Raw genomic sequence first — 12,300 nt, forward strand, 5'->3', positions numbered from 1 at the left:
AAACAAGTGTGCCATAAATAAACACACAGTGAGCAGTCAGATGCTGTCACTTCCATCCATGATTGGTTATTGTAGATTTTATCTGGGGACAATTTTACTATAAAATGTATGGAGACACCCTAAGAAAGCTCTTAAATGCTCCAGAAACTGGTCCAAAATGCCTTCTATACTAGTTCAGCCTGGATGCTGAATGTTGTGGGTTGCTAGCACTATCTACTGGACAAACTGGGTAAATGACTGGTCAAAGAAATAAAAGAGGAGTCTTTGTAAATTAGTAAAAGGTGACACATTTGTCTCTATTTTCACAGCAAAGCTAGTAATATAAATAATAGATAGTTTTCATCAAATATGAAAAATAAAAGATATGTAATGAACAATAAAAGGGGATTAAAAAAAGAGCAGAATATACAAATGTGATTGATTAGGGATGGAAGAGCTCAGCGTCAGAGTCAAATCAAATCAAATGGGTAAAGATGGAAGCTAAATGATTTTTCATTATGAATTCAGAAATACCAAAGAGGTGGTGTTGTGGTGAGTTCTAAGTTGTGGGACCAGAGCACCAGGAAGCAGTTTTCCAAGCTCAGTATGAACTTGAGGAGTTTGCAGACATACTCAAAGGCCCGAGTCTGACGTGATCCAGAGCACCGGTGTATCTCAGAAGCAAACTGCCAACATAAAATCCGCTTAAGCTGCTGTCAGTTAGCGCTGAAACTTCACCTTTACACCGCTGTGTTTTGCAGTATGGTGTGTTAAGTGTGTCAACTACCTTGTTAATTATCTAATGAAGCTCAGTCTCACTGCTGGATGTCCAGCACTGCCGCAGGACAGAAACTGAACACTGCTTTGAAAAAACACATGATATGAACAAGGTTGCCTATTTTCCACAGCATGACATACTGTTTATGATCAACTCTTATTGGGGCTCAGAAAGCTTCAGCTAACAGTTCTGTTTATTGTGCTACCAAGAAATGGCTCCAGTCAGAGGTTGTCCCTCAGTCTCTGTGGAGCAGTAACAGGACAGCTGGATGATGGATCCCATCAAGTGCAACTGTCAGTCACAAACACAACTGTCCTTCCCGAGCCAGAGCTATGTCCTGTTGTTATTCTGGGGGCTCAGTAATGGGGTATGTGTGTTTGGCTATTATCCCTAAATCTCATGAACTCAGACAATGGTGGCAGTGAGAGAATAGACCTCTTTACCTGTGTCTCTGCCTAAACAAGGCATGGAGTATTTATAGCCCATAAGTGTGCGCCATTATAGATGGGAGAGGGGTGAGTATATCAGCCCCTTGTTTTGGGGGCTGCTCCATCATAAAGCAGCGAGGATACTGCTTGGTCCAAATCCAGCTAACACTGAAACATGGTGAGTGGATACAGATCTCATTGTTATTGTCTTTAACATTGTTTAAAATAAGCACCAGACTGTGAGGAGACAGTCTGTTTCTGCTGTGTGATTAATGTGTTTACTGTAGATATCTGTATAACAGTCCGTCAAAGTCTGCTCTTTTCAAACAACAGATAACGCACCAATGTACTCCATGTCAATATGTTGTGAGGCCTTTTTTTCCTTTAAATAATCAATCGGACAATGCTCCCGTTGTCCTATTGATGAGATATTTGTATACTCGACTTGAAGACATTTTCATCAAAATGACAACAAATTAACTGTCTCGGAGAGGAGAAGGAGGAGGCGGTAAGGAAAGTCTTGACCTTAAAAAAAAAATTTTTTACTTGCAACTTTTTCCTCCGTGTTTGCAATAAAATGGAGCAATGACATTTAAAACACACACAACATTTAAGGAGAGGAAATGGGAGGGATGAAGAGGAGAGAGGTGAGAGAAAGGCAGCAAAAAAACAGAAAAGAGACTTAGAAGAGCAGCCAACCGGGTTGGAAAGAGCAAAACAAAGGGAGTGCGGAGCAGACAGCAGAGAAACACGAGCAACAGGTGCAGGCTATGAAGAGGTCAGTGGTTATTCGCGTAATATTTGGCCCAATAAAGTTTCCGCTGGTCCAACAGTGATGTGCATTGGGCAACAGCAAGAAATAGCAAACTCTGCCTCATTGCCCACGAGTACATGAATCCTCTTAAAACAAAATAAATAATTAAATAAATGTATCTGAGTGCCAGAGGTCCCTTCCATGAGATATACAAGAGCTAATCCACAACAAGGGTTAGACAGCAGCTGTCGAGAGGACCCTGAATCCGAGCAACATGATGTCACTGCGCTGCATCCCCCTTACGGTGTTTTTCACAGTTCCTTGGCAGTCATGTAAATAGCTCAACATAATCCTTGCCTCTGAGGGATTTCTGATCAAACAGGGCTCAGTGTACTCTCCTGTCATCACATACACCCTATAGAATAATCCCTCATGTGATCCTGGGACTATGAGAGTGCAGGCAGTGGACCACACCCTCCCTAGGCTTACCCTGTGTGCTCCCAAAACTGGAGGCTCGAATAAATATTTCCATAACAAACTGACAGTGTTTGTAATCCTCACTAATGAAATGTGTGCCCCCCAGTATAAACCTTTCCTCTTGTGCAATAGATGCATACCCCCCCACTAAGACACACGCACTTAGTGAGAGTGAGCTGATCGTCGGCTCATTACCACGTGTGACAGTAAAACCGATAATGAGTAAGGCTGTACGGAAGAGCCAGGTGATGATCGTGTGTCATTGTTATTGGATCTAATTAAGAGTGTCATCGTTAAACCCCCCACAGGCACCCAAGAAAGCAAAGAAGAGAGCGGAGGGAGCCAGCTCCAATGTGTTCTCCATGTTCGAACAGGCCCAGATCCAGGAGTTCAAAGAAGTCGGTACTCTGCCAAAGGCTTTCTTTCACATTGAATTTGAGCAGTTTACTCACTGCGATGTCTGCTCACTCTGTATACTCCCGCAGGCGTTCACTATCATGGACCAAAACAGAGATGGCTTCATTGACAAGAACGACCTCAGGGACACCTTTGCAGCTTTAGGTAAACTCACTGTGTGTCACGTTCCTGTTGTGATGGTTTCACATGAATACATTACACAAGTCCAGCAAAAAAACAAAAGAAACCTTAGGCATTCTCAGGTTCCAGCTTCTCACATGTAAGAATTTCATTGTCTCAGCAAATAGAACTCACCTTGAGTTCTGGGATGTTTAATTGCCATTTTTAAAATACCATCTGAACAAACAGATAAGTGATAAATTGAGCTGTAGTAGTCATGAGTTTAATCATTAGCTGACTTTTTCCCCCAACCTAAGACTTATTAATATTATACATAAACAAGCAAACCTATTAAACATATTACAACACAAACTAAACAAGAAAAGCACAGCAAACAAACATGATCAAATTTACATTAAAAAGAATATTTGTATCTTTTCAAATAACACATGGTTCACAACAAACTCCCGGTCTTCCACATATTTCAAAGAGTCTCAAAACCTTTCCAAGTTTTTTTTATTTTAATACATATGTTTTCCTTCCTAGGGTTTACTGTCAACATATTTACTGCATACCTGGAAATATCTCCAACTGTTTCTACTAAATGTATTAAACCTGCAACTGAGTCATTTTGCAATAAACAATATTATGTCCTCTGGATATAATGATAGCTATTTCCTGAGCTAGTTATTCTCGACGTTTGTTGTGTGATTTATTCCATTTTCCATTTCTATTCCAATACTTTGATTAAATAGAGTCATTCAAAAGAGTTTTATCAAAAGCCATACCTCATTTTTCTTTATTATTGTTCATTTAGGTTTTATTTTGTATAAGAAGAACCTTGACTTACTGCAACAAATCTGTTCTAGTCTTTATCGACCTGGGATTCAATTTTGTTTAATATTTTTGGAAAATGTTGTGTATTATATTGAGTACTATCCATCAAGCTTGCTGACTTCATGTTCTACATTTGTTTAAATGTTCCAGTGGTTTTAGAATATATTTAAAGGACCAAGTGTTGAATGTGCCTTGAAAAAAATCTCAATAGATTTTTTTTTAATACAAAGCTGGAAAACTGTTGTTATTCCAAATTTCCAGCAACTGCATCCCCTTCCAATTCCTTCTTTGGTCATTTTGGGCTGGATGGCATGGTCAACCCATCTAATAGTTCCGTTGAGCTTTTGTGGATTTGTTTTAATCTCTTTATTGGACTATTTTCAATAAATAATATATCAGTTTAAAAAAATGAGCATTAATTGCAACCTCTGTTTCACCATATATTCCATGTTTTTCAGGCCGTTTAAATGTCAAACAAGAAGAGATTGATGACATGCTGAAGGAGGCACCAGGGCCCATTAATTTCACTGTCTTTCTCACCATGTTTGGAGAGAAACTAAAAGGTAAACGAAGATGCCGTTATATGACGTTCAAAAAATGAAATCATTTTTCTTCAATGCAGAACTGCCACTTTTCATCTACAGGTGCTGACCCAGAGGAGACTATCCTTAATGCTTTTAAAGTCTTTGACCCTGAGGGAAAAGGAACACTAAAGAAAGAGTTGTGAGTAATAGTCTGGTTCTTAAGCGACTCGTGACATTTGCGTCTCGTTTGCTCATCATTGCTGCTCGTCTCCACAGTGTGACAGAGATGCTGACGACCCAGGCTGACAGATTCTCTGCTGAAGAGGTTAGTGCTCCACCTCTGATGATGTAACAGATAGTTGAGCCTTGAGTTTTTATAAATGCAGATACGCTCTGTAACCTTTCTTTTTTACTTCGTACCCAAAGATGGAGCAGATGTTTCAGGCATTCCCTCCAGATGTAGCAGGGAACCTGGACTACAATAACCTCGTCCATGTCATCACACACGGTGAAGAGAAAGACCAGGAATAATCACATCCTCCCTCACTGGGTCGTATTTGTGCTGAGATATGATCACATATGACAGCAAAAACAGAAAGCAAAAACGTAAATAACTTCAGCTTCAGTTTTTGAATATGCACATGGATCAATGTGTTCATTCATTCATTCATGATTATAACATGTATATGTATGTATATTATTTGAATATATATGAGTAATCTCTTCAAAGGTGAAATTAAGAGTTTGACCTCGGATGTTTTTGACAAATCAATAAAGAAAGATTCAACCTCACAGAGATGCATTGAAGAAGCGAATCTCAGTGTATTTCATCTTCCATAAGTAGTGATATTTAATTATCTGTATATAGTGATTTTATTTCAGTGCTCACTGTTGATCAGTAGAAGAACACTGGAACCCAGAAGCTCCAAGTCCCATTTGTTCAATTTTGCCTTAAAGAGTACTTTAAGTGTATGAATATAAGGGAAAGGATTGCTAGGTAGACAGTGTGTCCTTTAAAGGCTCTATGTGGCTACTCCACCATAGCTCAGCTTCTGTTAATGGTAAAGCTAATCTGTAATTACACTTACTGTATACCCCAGTATCATTTACTGTACTTATGTATCTCTTTATTTTACATGTAAATCAATTTCTTGATTGTCTAGAAATTGGTGCATCTCTAAGGGTTTTATTGGTTAACTGATATTCAAATTGAAGCAAAAGTGTTCATCATACTGAATTATTTCCTAATCAGATAACACAGAACAGGAACTGCGTATAATTAATATCCGGTATGGTGAAAAAAACCTAATTTCATTATACTTTACTAGGGAAATGGAAAATAAGTGGAGTAATTTATTGAAACGAGATCAAACATACATGGAAATACACTATATAAGCCAAAAGTTTTGAAATTTCTAATGAACTTCAAAGTCAATATTTGATATCAATACTTTTATTCTTCACAACAGGCTGAACTTTTTTTAGGGATGTTTTCTTAGCATTTCTTTAAGCAGTCTTCAGGAATAGTTCTGCAGGCTTTTTGAAGGACAATCAAAACTCTTCTTTGGATGTTGGCTGCCTGTTATTCTGGTTTCTGTCGAGATGATCCCACACTGCTTCGATAATGTTGAGGACTTGGCGACTGAGGAGGCCAAACCATAGTGTGTGTTTTTCTATCCAGATATACTTTGTACTGTGTTGGCAGTGTGTTTGGTATAATTTTCATGTTCTCCAAACGACATGACGTTCAGGTATTGTGTCAGGTGGCTATACCAAAGTGGCTCAACGTGTTATGTGTAGAAACAACACTGATTCATTTATTGAGTTAGGGCCCTTTTGTGGGTTAAGTAGCTTACAAAGCACGTAAATTTAAAAAAATATCCCTCTGAAAATTGTCAGGTACAAGGACTGGACTGAAAATGAGTGAAAAATCAACAAATATCCAAAGAAAAAACATTAAAGGGCTTCAGAAGGTCTGAAGCTGTCCCCATCCAGCACAGTAGGGGGCAGTAGTGTAGCAGCTACCAGCACAAGCCGCTGGCTTAGCAGTACAAGGTGCGGCAAAGGAAAAACAGAAACGGGACACCGTCGCTAGCAACCGTTTGTGTTGGTTGACGCTTATTTTTATAGTCCCCGTCCCTTTTTTTTTTTAACAAAACGAAACAATTGATGTTGGCATTTTTAAAATCGCGATCTTTAAGTAGCGTATTAGGCTGTCAAAAGTGTCGGCTAGTGGCTAAACGGTATCAGGGTCGCGGCAACATCTTCTACCCTCAGCCGGAAAATAGACGAAGCTAACATAAGCAAGCTAATGCTAGGATAGCTAGCGGGCTAGCTTTCACAAGTGTGTCAACGCGAAGACCTAGATTTGACTGGAGCGATTTTTTCGTAACACCGACGCTTGCAATGGCTGATGTTGACAAGCTCAACATAGATAGTATCATCCAGCGGCTTCTAGAAGGTAAGTAAATACAAAAATTTCCACGAAACACTTGTTTTATTATTTAAATGTTATGGTAAATGCTAATAGTCGATAGCTAGCTTTAGCTCGTGTTCATCTTGCTGCAATAACTAGTAACAATAATCAGAAATATTTGCAAGATAACGTAATATTTTTAATTAATGTCGGCTACCACCTTTATGTAATGCGTCTCTTGACTCAGAATATTGGTGTGTCTGAAGGGTGTGAAACGACATGTCACGTACACTGTGTTCTCATACACAAACACCGCGAATTCCGTCACGGCATATGGCTTCTACACTCACCGTTTGTCCCAATTGGCGTCCGGGCAGAGATGCCATGCCCGGGTTATCTGGAATAGTGTTTAGGTGTTATTCTTACTGATTTTTGTCTTCTTATTCCAGTCAGAGGAGCAAAACCTGGCAAGAATGTTCAGCTGCAGGAGAACGAGATTCGTGGATTATGCCTCAAGTCCAGGGAGATCTTCCTCAGTCAACCCATTCTCCTGGAGCTGGAGGCCCCCCTCAAGATTTGTGGTAAGAAAAGCTATGCACTTACTTACCAGAAAGATTGACTCAGCAATTGACTGATAGTATGTACTGAGGTATGATAAGTGGTGTATGACTCAATAGCAATGTGTATAATTCAGCTTGGTATTTGCCCTGCAGGTGACATCCATGGGCAATACTATGACCTGCTAAGGCTGTTTGAGTATGGGGGCTTCCCTCCTGAGAGCAACTACCTGTTTCTGGGGGACTACGTGGACAGGGGGAAGCAGTCACTGGAGACCATCTGTCTTCTACTGGCCTACAAAATCAAATACCCAGAAAACTTCTTCCTGCTGAGGGGAAACCATGAGTGTGCTTCAATCAACAGAATATATGGTTTTTATGATGAGTGTGAGTATTGTTGAATGACTAGAAATGTCCAACCTGGGGCCTCTTGTGTCCATTAAGGGTACCTGTCAGACTCTCTGTTGCGTTATCTTTTGCTGGTTAAACTGTTTGGAGGAAGTTGTTGGTATGAGATAATGGAAAAAAATGAAGTATAATTTCTTGTCTTACTGTGTTAGGTAAAAGAAGGTACAACATCAAACTCTGGAAGACCTTCACAGATTGTTTTAACTGCCTCCCAATTGCCGCCATTGTTGATGAGAAGATCTTTTGCTGCCATGGCGGTGGGTTATAATGCGCAGAATGAATGTTTTGGCACAAAACCCTACTATCAACTCTAAAGTGTTTTGGTTGTATGCATGATGTTAGAAGTAGTGTACATTTGATATCAGCGTTTATTATTTGTCCTTGAGAAACGCTGTTTTTGCAGTTTGTTACCTGACATGGAGCTCACCCAGTTCCAATCGGTGCTGACCTCAGTATCAGTGTGTTTATTTGTACTTTTACTTTACTGTTCCATTTAGGACTGTCCCCTGACCTTCAGTCCATGGAGCAGATCAGACGCATCATGCGTCCCACTGACGTGCCTGACCAGGGTCTGCTGTGCGATTTACTTTGGTCTGATCCAGACAAGGATGTGTTGGGCTGGGGGGAGAACGACAGGGGTGTGTCATTTACCTTTGGCTCAGAGGTGGTAGCCAAGTTCCTGCACAAGCATGACCTGGACCTGATCTGTCGTGCCCATCAGGTAATCACCTCCGTCATCACAAATAGAAACGTCACTGTGGGAGTTGGCCGTGTACTGGCCAGAGGCAAGATACACTTGGTACAGGACATGATATACTAGCACACGTGGTGTGTGTAGTGGACAGTGGGTTTTGACCGTTTTGGCTTGCGTTTGCATCAAAGTAAAATTATTTGCGCATTTCCAGAGGTTGTTACGTGTTCAACTAAAGCTTTACTTTTAAAAAAATATCTAGAGACTTAAAGAATATGGAGAGAAATTGATGTTAGAATAGTCACAAATTACTTTAATGCTGCCACTTAATGCCAGTGCAAAGACAAGAGAGCTCAGCTTTCAATGCAGTCTTGTGTAATTTTGTGGAAAAGATGTTTGTCAGAATAGACAGTAGCTTGTAGTAGTAGAATATAATGTGTAGCTTATTAATGTAAAAATAGAGTTTGGTCAGTATGACAACTAATAAGGAAAAACACTGTTGAGGCATGTTGAGTCTGCAATTAAGACAAGTGATTGTGAACGTAAATACACAAGTTTTACTTGAAACTCCTGACCAGAGACCAGGCTAGACTTTAATAGTGACCAGTAAACCTTTGCCACTAATGTACTTGATGATGTAGCTGCTGATAGACGTATCAAGATGAATTGTGAAGTGTATAGTGTAGGGCTGGGCGATATGACCCAAAATTCATATCTCGATATTTTTTAGCTGGATGGCGATATAAGATATATATCTCGATTTTTTTTTTTAAGCCATAAAGTAAGAACAAAAAGAGAGCTCTTAGTCAAAGCTGTGTCCCAGATGTCACACAGGCACTTTTATTAACATACAGCACAGATGTACATGAAAAATTACTCAAAATTAAATTATGAGCATTCATTAAATAATAATGCTCCATAAATAAAAGAAAACAAGGTTGTTTTTGTGCTAAACAAAGAGCTCACAATTGTGCAGTCAAAATGTAAACTAAAAGACGCTGAGCGTAATAACAAAGACAGACAGATTTTACAGCTGCTCTGTTCCCAAGTTTTACTGTGTGACTGATAGCCTGGAGTTTGAAATCCGCTTCATAACCACGTCTCTTACAGGTGCCATTTATGGTCCTTATACACACACAATACGGTAATATTACGTTGATGCACAGTACATATCACTCCGCGAAGCTCCTCGGTAGCCGTAATGCGCCGACAATCTATCAAGCGGTGCAGCTCCGTAGCTTACCAAAGTCGTACTCAAACATTTTTGACAGATTGCTGAGCGCCGTGTACCACATAAAATCAGTTCGCGGCCATCAAGCACAACCAGAATTCATACATAAGGCGCGCTATCAACTTTTGAGAGAATGAAAGGATTTTAGGGTTAGCGCTGTTAGCTCGTTAGCATGTTTAGCTCGTTAGCACGTTGACGCCGTCCAGCCCCACGCATGGGGCGATGCGCAGTAACTCGTTAACGGAGATTTGCCGTGTCCGTCTTGTCGCTGCCTGCATGTGAAGCGATGGGGGAGGAGGGGGAGTTGTCTTCAGTGAAGGCGAGGCGGAGTAACGTTGCGTAGAGACAAAAGTGGACGAAAGAGAGGCAAACTTGCGGCTCCACAACTATAATTATAACGTAACATAGACTATATCGATATAAAGGATATTGTCACATCTTATATCTCGTATAAAAATATATCGATATGTTTTAAAAACTCGATATATCGCCCAGCTCTAGTGTCTAATCAGATTTATCTGTGTGCTGCAAAACTGATAGGCTGGTGTTTCGCGGTACTTTGTGCAGCTCTCTGTGCTTTGTCATAAGCCTCTCCTACCAGACAAGCGCAGACAGATGCAGCACACCCTTCATTTGCTCCACAAACATAAAATTGAATCAGTCTGCACCGTTAGCCTTTGGCCAAAAGCTGTTATCAACATTCGGTATGGCTAGTCATCGACTGATTGCATTGTTATCTACCACAAGTGAGCAGCCTACATTGTCAAGAGAGTAACGGCAAGCTCAGAATAAAGTAGTTACTGCTGGTAACTCCGGTTCTGCAGGTACATGTTTTATTGCCAGAGTTTTTGATCGGTTTGTCTTTGATGGGTTGCCTTCCAGTGTCTGCAGGTGTTGCCAAAGTGTTGAATAACAACTTTTCCTGCAGAATTTCTGGGCTTAAAACCATCTAAGGGAACATGCATGTGCATTTGTAGAAGTGCCACTATTAAGGAGGTGCAGAAATCTAGTTTCCTCTCAAACCAATTAGATACATAAAGGTTATTTTGGAGTGGTAGGCCAGTAAGGCCTAATAATAGATGCCTTTAACAATAAATGGAATCTTTTTTGTTATTTGTTGGAGTGCTTGAGTTAAAGCTTCAAGTCTTCATTTCACTTACACCCTGCTGGTTTTGATTTTAAACTCCACTCAGACTCCACTTACAAACCTGACAATATGTTTTGAGTTTTTATATTGAGTTAAAGATCCTGTGAACCATAACCCATTAGGTTAGACTGCTAGACTGCGCTTTAGATCTGACCACCTTCATGTCTACTTGCATGATTTAGTTGAGGCTACTCCTAGTTTATGTATTTTGAAAATGTGTAAACATGTCATTCCAATTTGTATTTTCTCACTGGCAGGTTGTCGAGGATGGCTATGAATTTTTCGCAAAGAGGCAGCTCGTCACTTTGTTTTCAGCGCCTAACTATTGTGGGGAGTTTGACAACGCTGGTGCCATGATGAGCGTGGATGAGACTCTCATGTGCTCTTTTCAGGTACAGTACCTTTTGTTTATTTTAAGCATTGCGTTTTCGTGGCAGTGATCTAATCTAAGCTATTTGTACAGACGGTGTACAGCTATTCATTAAATGTTTTCAACCTGGTATAGATTTTGAAACCAGCTGAGAAGAAGAAGCCCAACGGCAGCCGTCCTGTGACTCCCCCCCGCAGCATGGTCACCAAGCAAGCCAAGAAATGAAGGGGTGGCCAGACTCTGACTTCTTTGTTCTGCTCTGTTCTTCTGCATTTGAGGGATTGATTATCCTTCATGCTGCCAATACTGAAAAGATATTCACTCCTTTTCGATGAAAGCAAAATATTTTTGTTGTTTTGTCCACAGGGGTAAATTGATATGTCACCATGAAAACCTCAGGTGTTTTGCACTCCCATTTTGCAGCTAGTCTTTGCCACATATGACTGTTCAATCAGGAAAAATGTAACAATACGGCTACTTATGCACAGGAATGCCTTGTTTGAAGCTGTGCACAATTTTTTTCCAGTTTCGTTCATGTCATATTCCTTTATCATTGTTTCCCCCCCCCCCCCCCCCCCCCCACTGTCAATAATTAATGTTATTAATGGCTATACAACTATGGAGAAAGTCACAAACACCTGTTTACTTCTGTAAACTTTATATTGTGTTCATTTAACCGTCAGTGTCTTAGAACGCTGACTGTACACTGCATCACATTTTTAAACAAGTCGTGCTAAATTAAACAAAGATGCACTCTTGTAATGTCTAAATCTTTCTAATAAACATTTGAGTGTATTTTAGGGGGAAATTTTCTGTCTGAGTGTATTTATTCCAAAGAAATTACAGCTTTTTAAAAAACAACAGTTGTAAACGAAAATACTTAACCATCTTGCTCAAGAACATCTCATAATTAAGGGTAGTTTCCATCCAGGGATACCCACAAGGGGGAGATAGAACATACTGCAAACTACGTTGCATCTAGGGAAATGGTAAATAATCCCAGATGTGAGCAGTCTTGTATATGTACAGGGTAGCAAATTCATGAATAAAAAGTCTTAATGTCTTTATTTGCGTTCTTATTTATTTATTTTAATGTAATATATTCTTAGCTATTTCCATGTGTTATAATTGTTCAGAAAAAGGCCATGTAAATGTATTTTTGTCCTTAAAATGTGTATCTACGCGTA

The 12,300-nt window shown here is 39.9% G+C and overlaps 2 protein-coding genes across 2 annotated transcripts; both read left to right on the plus strand.

Moving 5' to 3' along the window:
* Positions 1-1,281: 1,281 nt before the first annotated feature.
* Positions 1,282-5,089, plus strand: myl2b (myosin, light chain 2b, regulatory, cardiac, slow). Its single transcript, XM_026188554.1, has 7 exons — positions 1,282-1,363; positions 2,725-2,814; positions 2,902-2,977; positions 4,228-4,332; positions 4,414-4,492; positions 4,570-4,618; positions 4,720-5,089. Exons 1-7 carry the CDS (start codon positions 1,361-1,363, stop codon positions 4,822-4,824), a joined length of 507 nt encoding a protein of 168 aa, XP_026044339.1. The 5' UTR covers positions 1,282-1,360; the 3' UTR covers positions 4,825-5,089.
* Positions 5,090-6,286: 1,197 nt separating this feature from the next.
* On the plus strand, positions 6,287-11,921 carry LOC113034402 (protein phosphatase 1, catalytic subunit, gamma isozyme). The gene is made up of 7 exons (XM_026188926.1): positions 6,287-6,754; positions 7,159-7,290; positions 7,423-7,653; positions 7,827-7,931; positions 8,172-8,395; positions 11,001-11,135; positions 11,249-11,921. The coding sequence occupies exons 1-7, from the start codon at positions 6,700-6,702 to the stop codon at positions 11,336-11,338; spliced, it is 972 nt and encodes a 323-aa protein (XP_026044711.1). The 5' UTR covers positions 6,287-6,699; the 3' UTR covers positions 11,339-11,921.
* The last annotated feature ends 379 nt before the right edge of the window (positions 11,922-12,300 follow it).

This window comes from Astatotilapia calliptera, chromosome 12 (genome assembly GCF_900246225.1).
Source record: "Astatotilapia calliptera chromosome 12, fAstCal1.2, whole genome shotgun sequence".
In the NCBI taxonomy this organism is placed as follows: Eukaryota; Metazoa; Chordata; class Actinopteri; order Cichliformes; family Cichlidae; genus Astatotilapia; species Astatotilapia calliptera.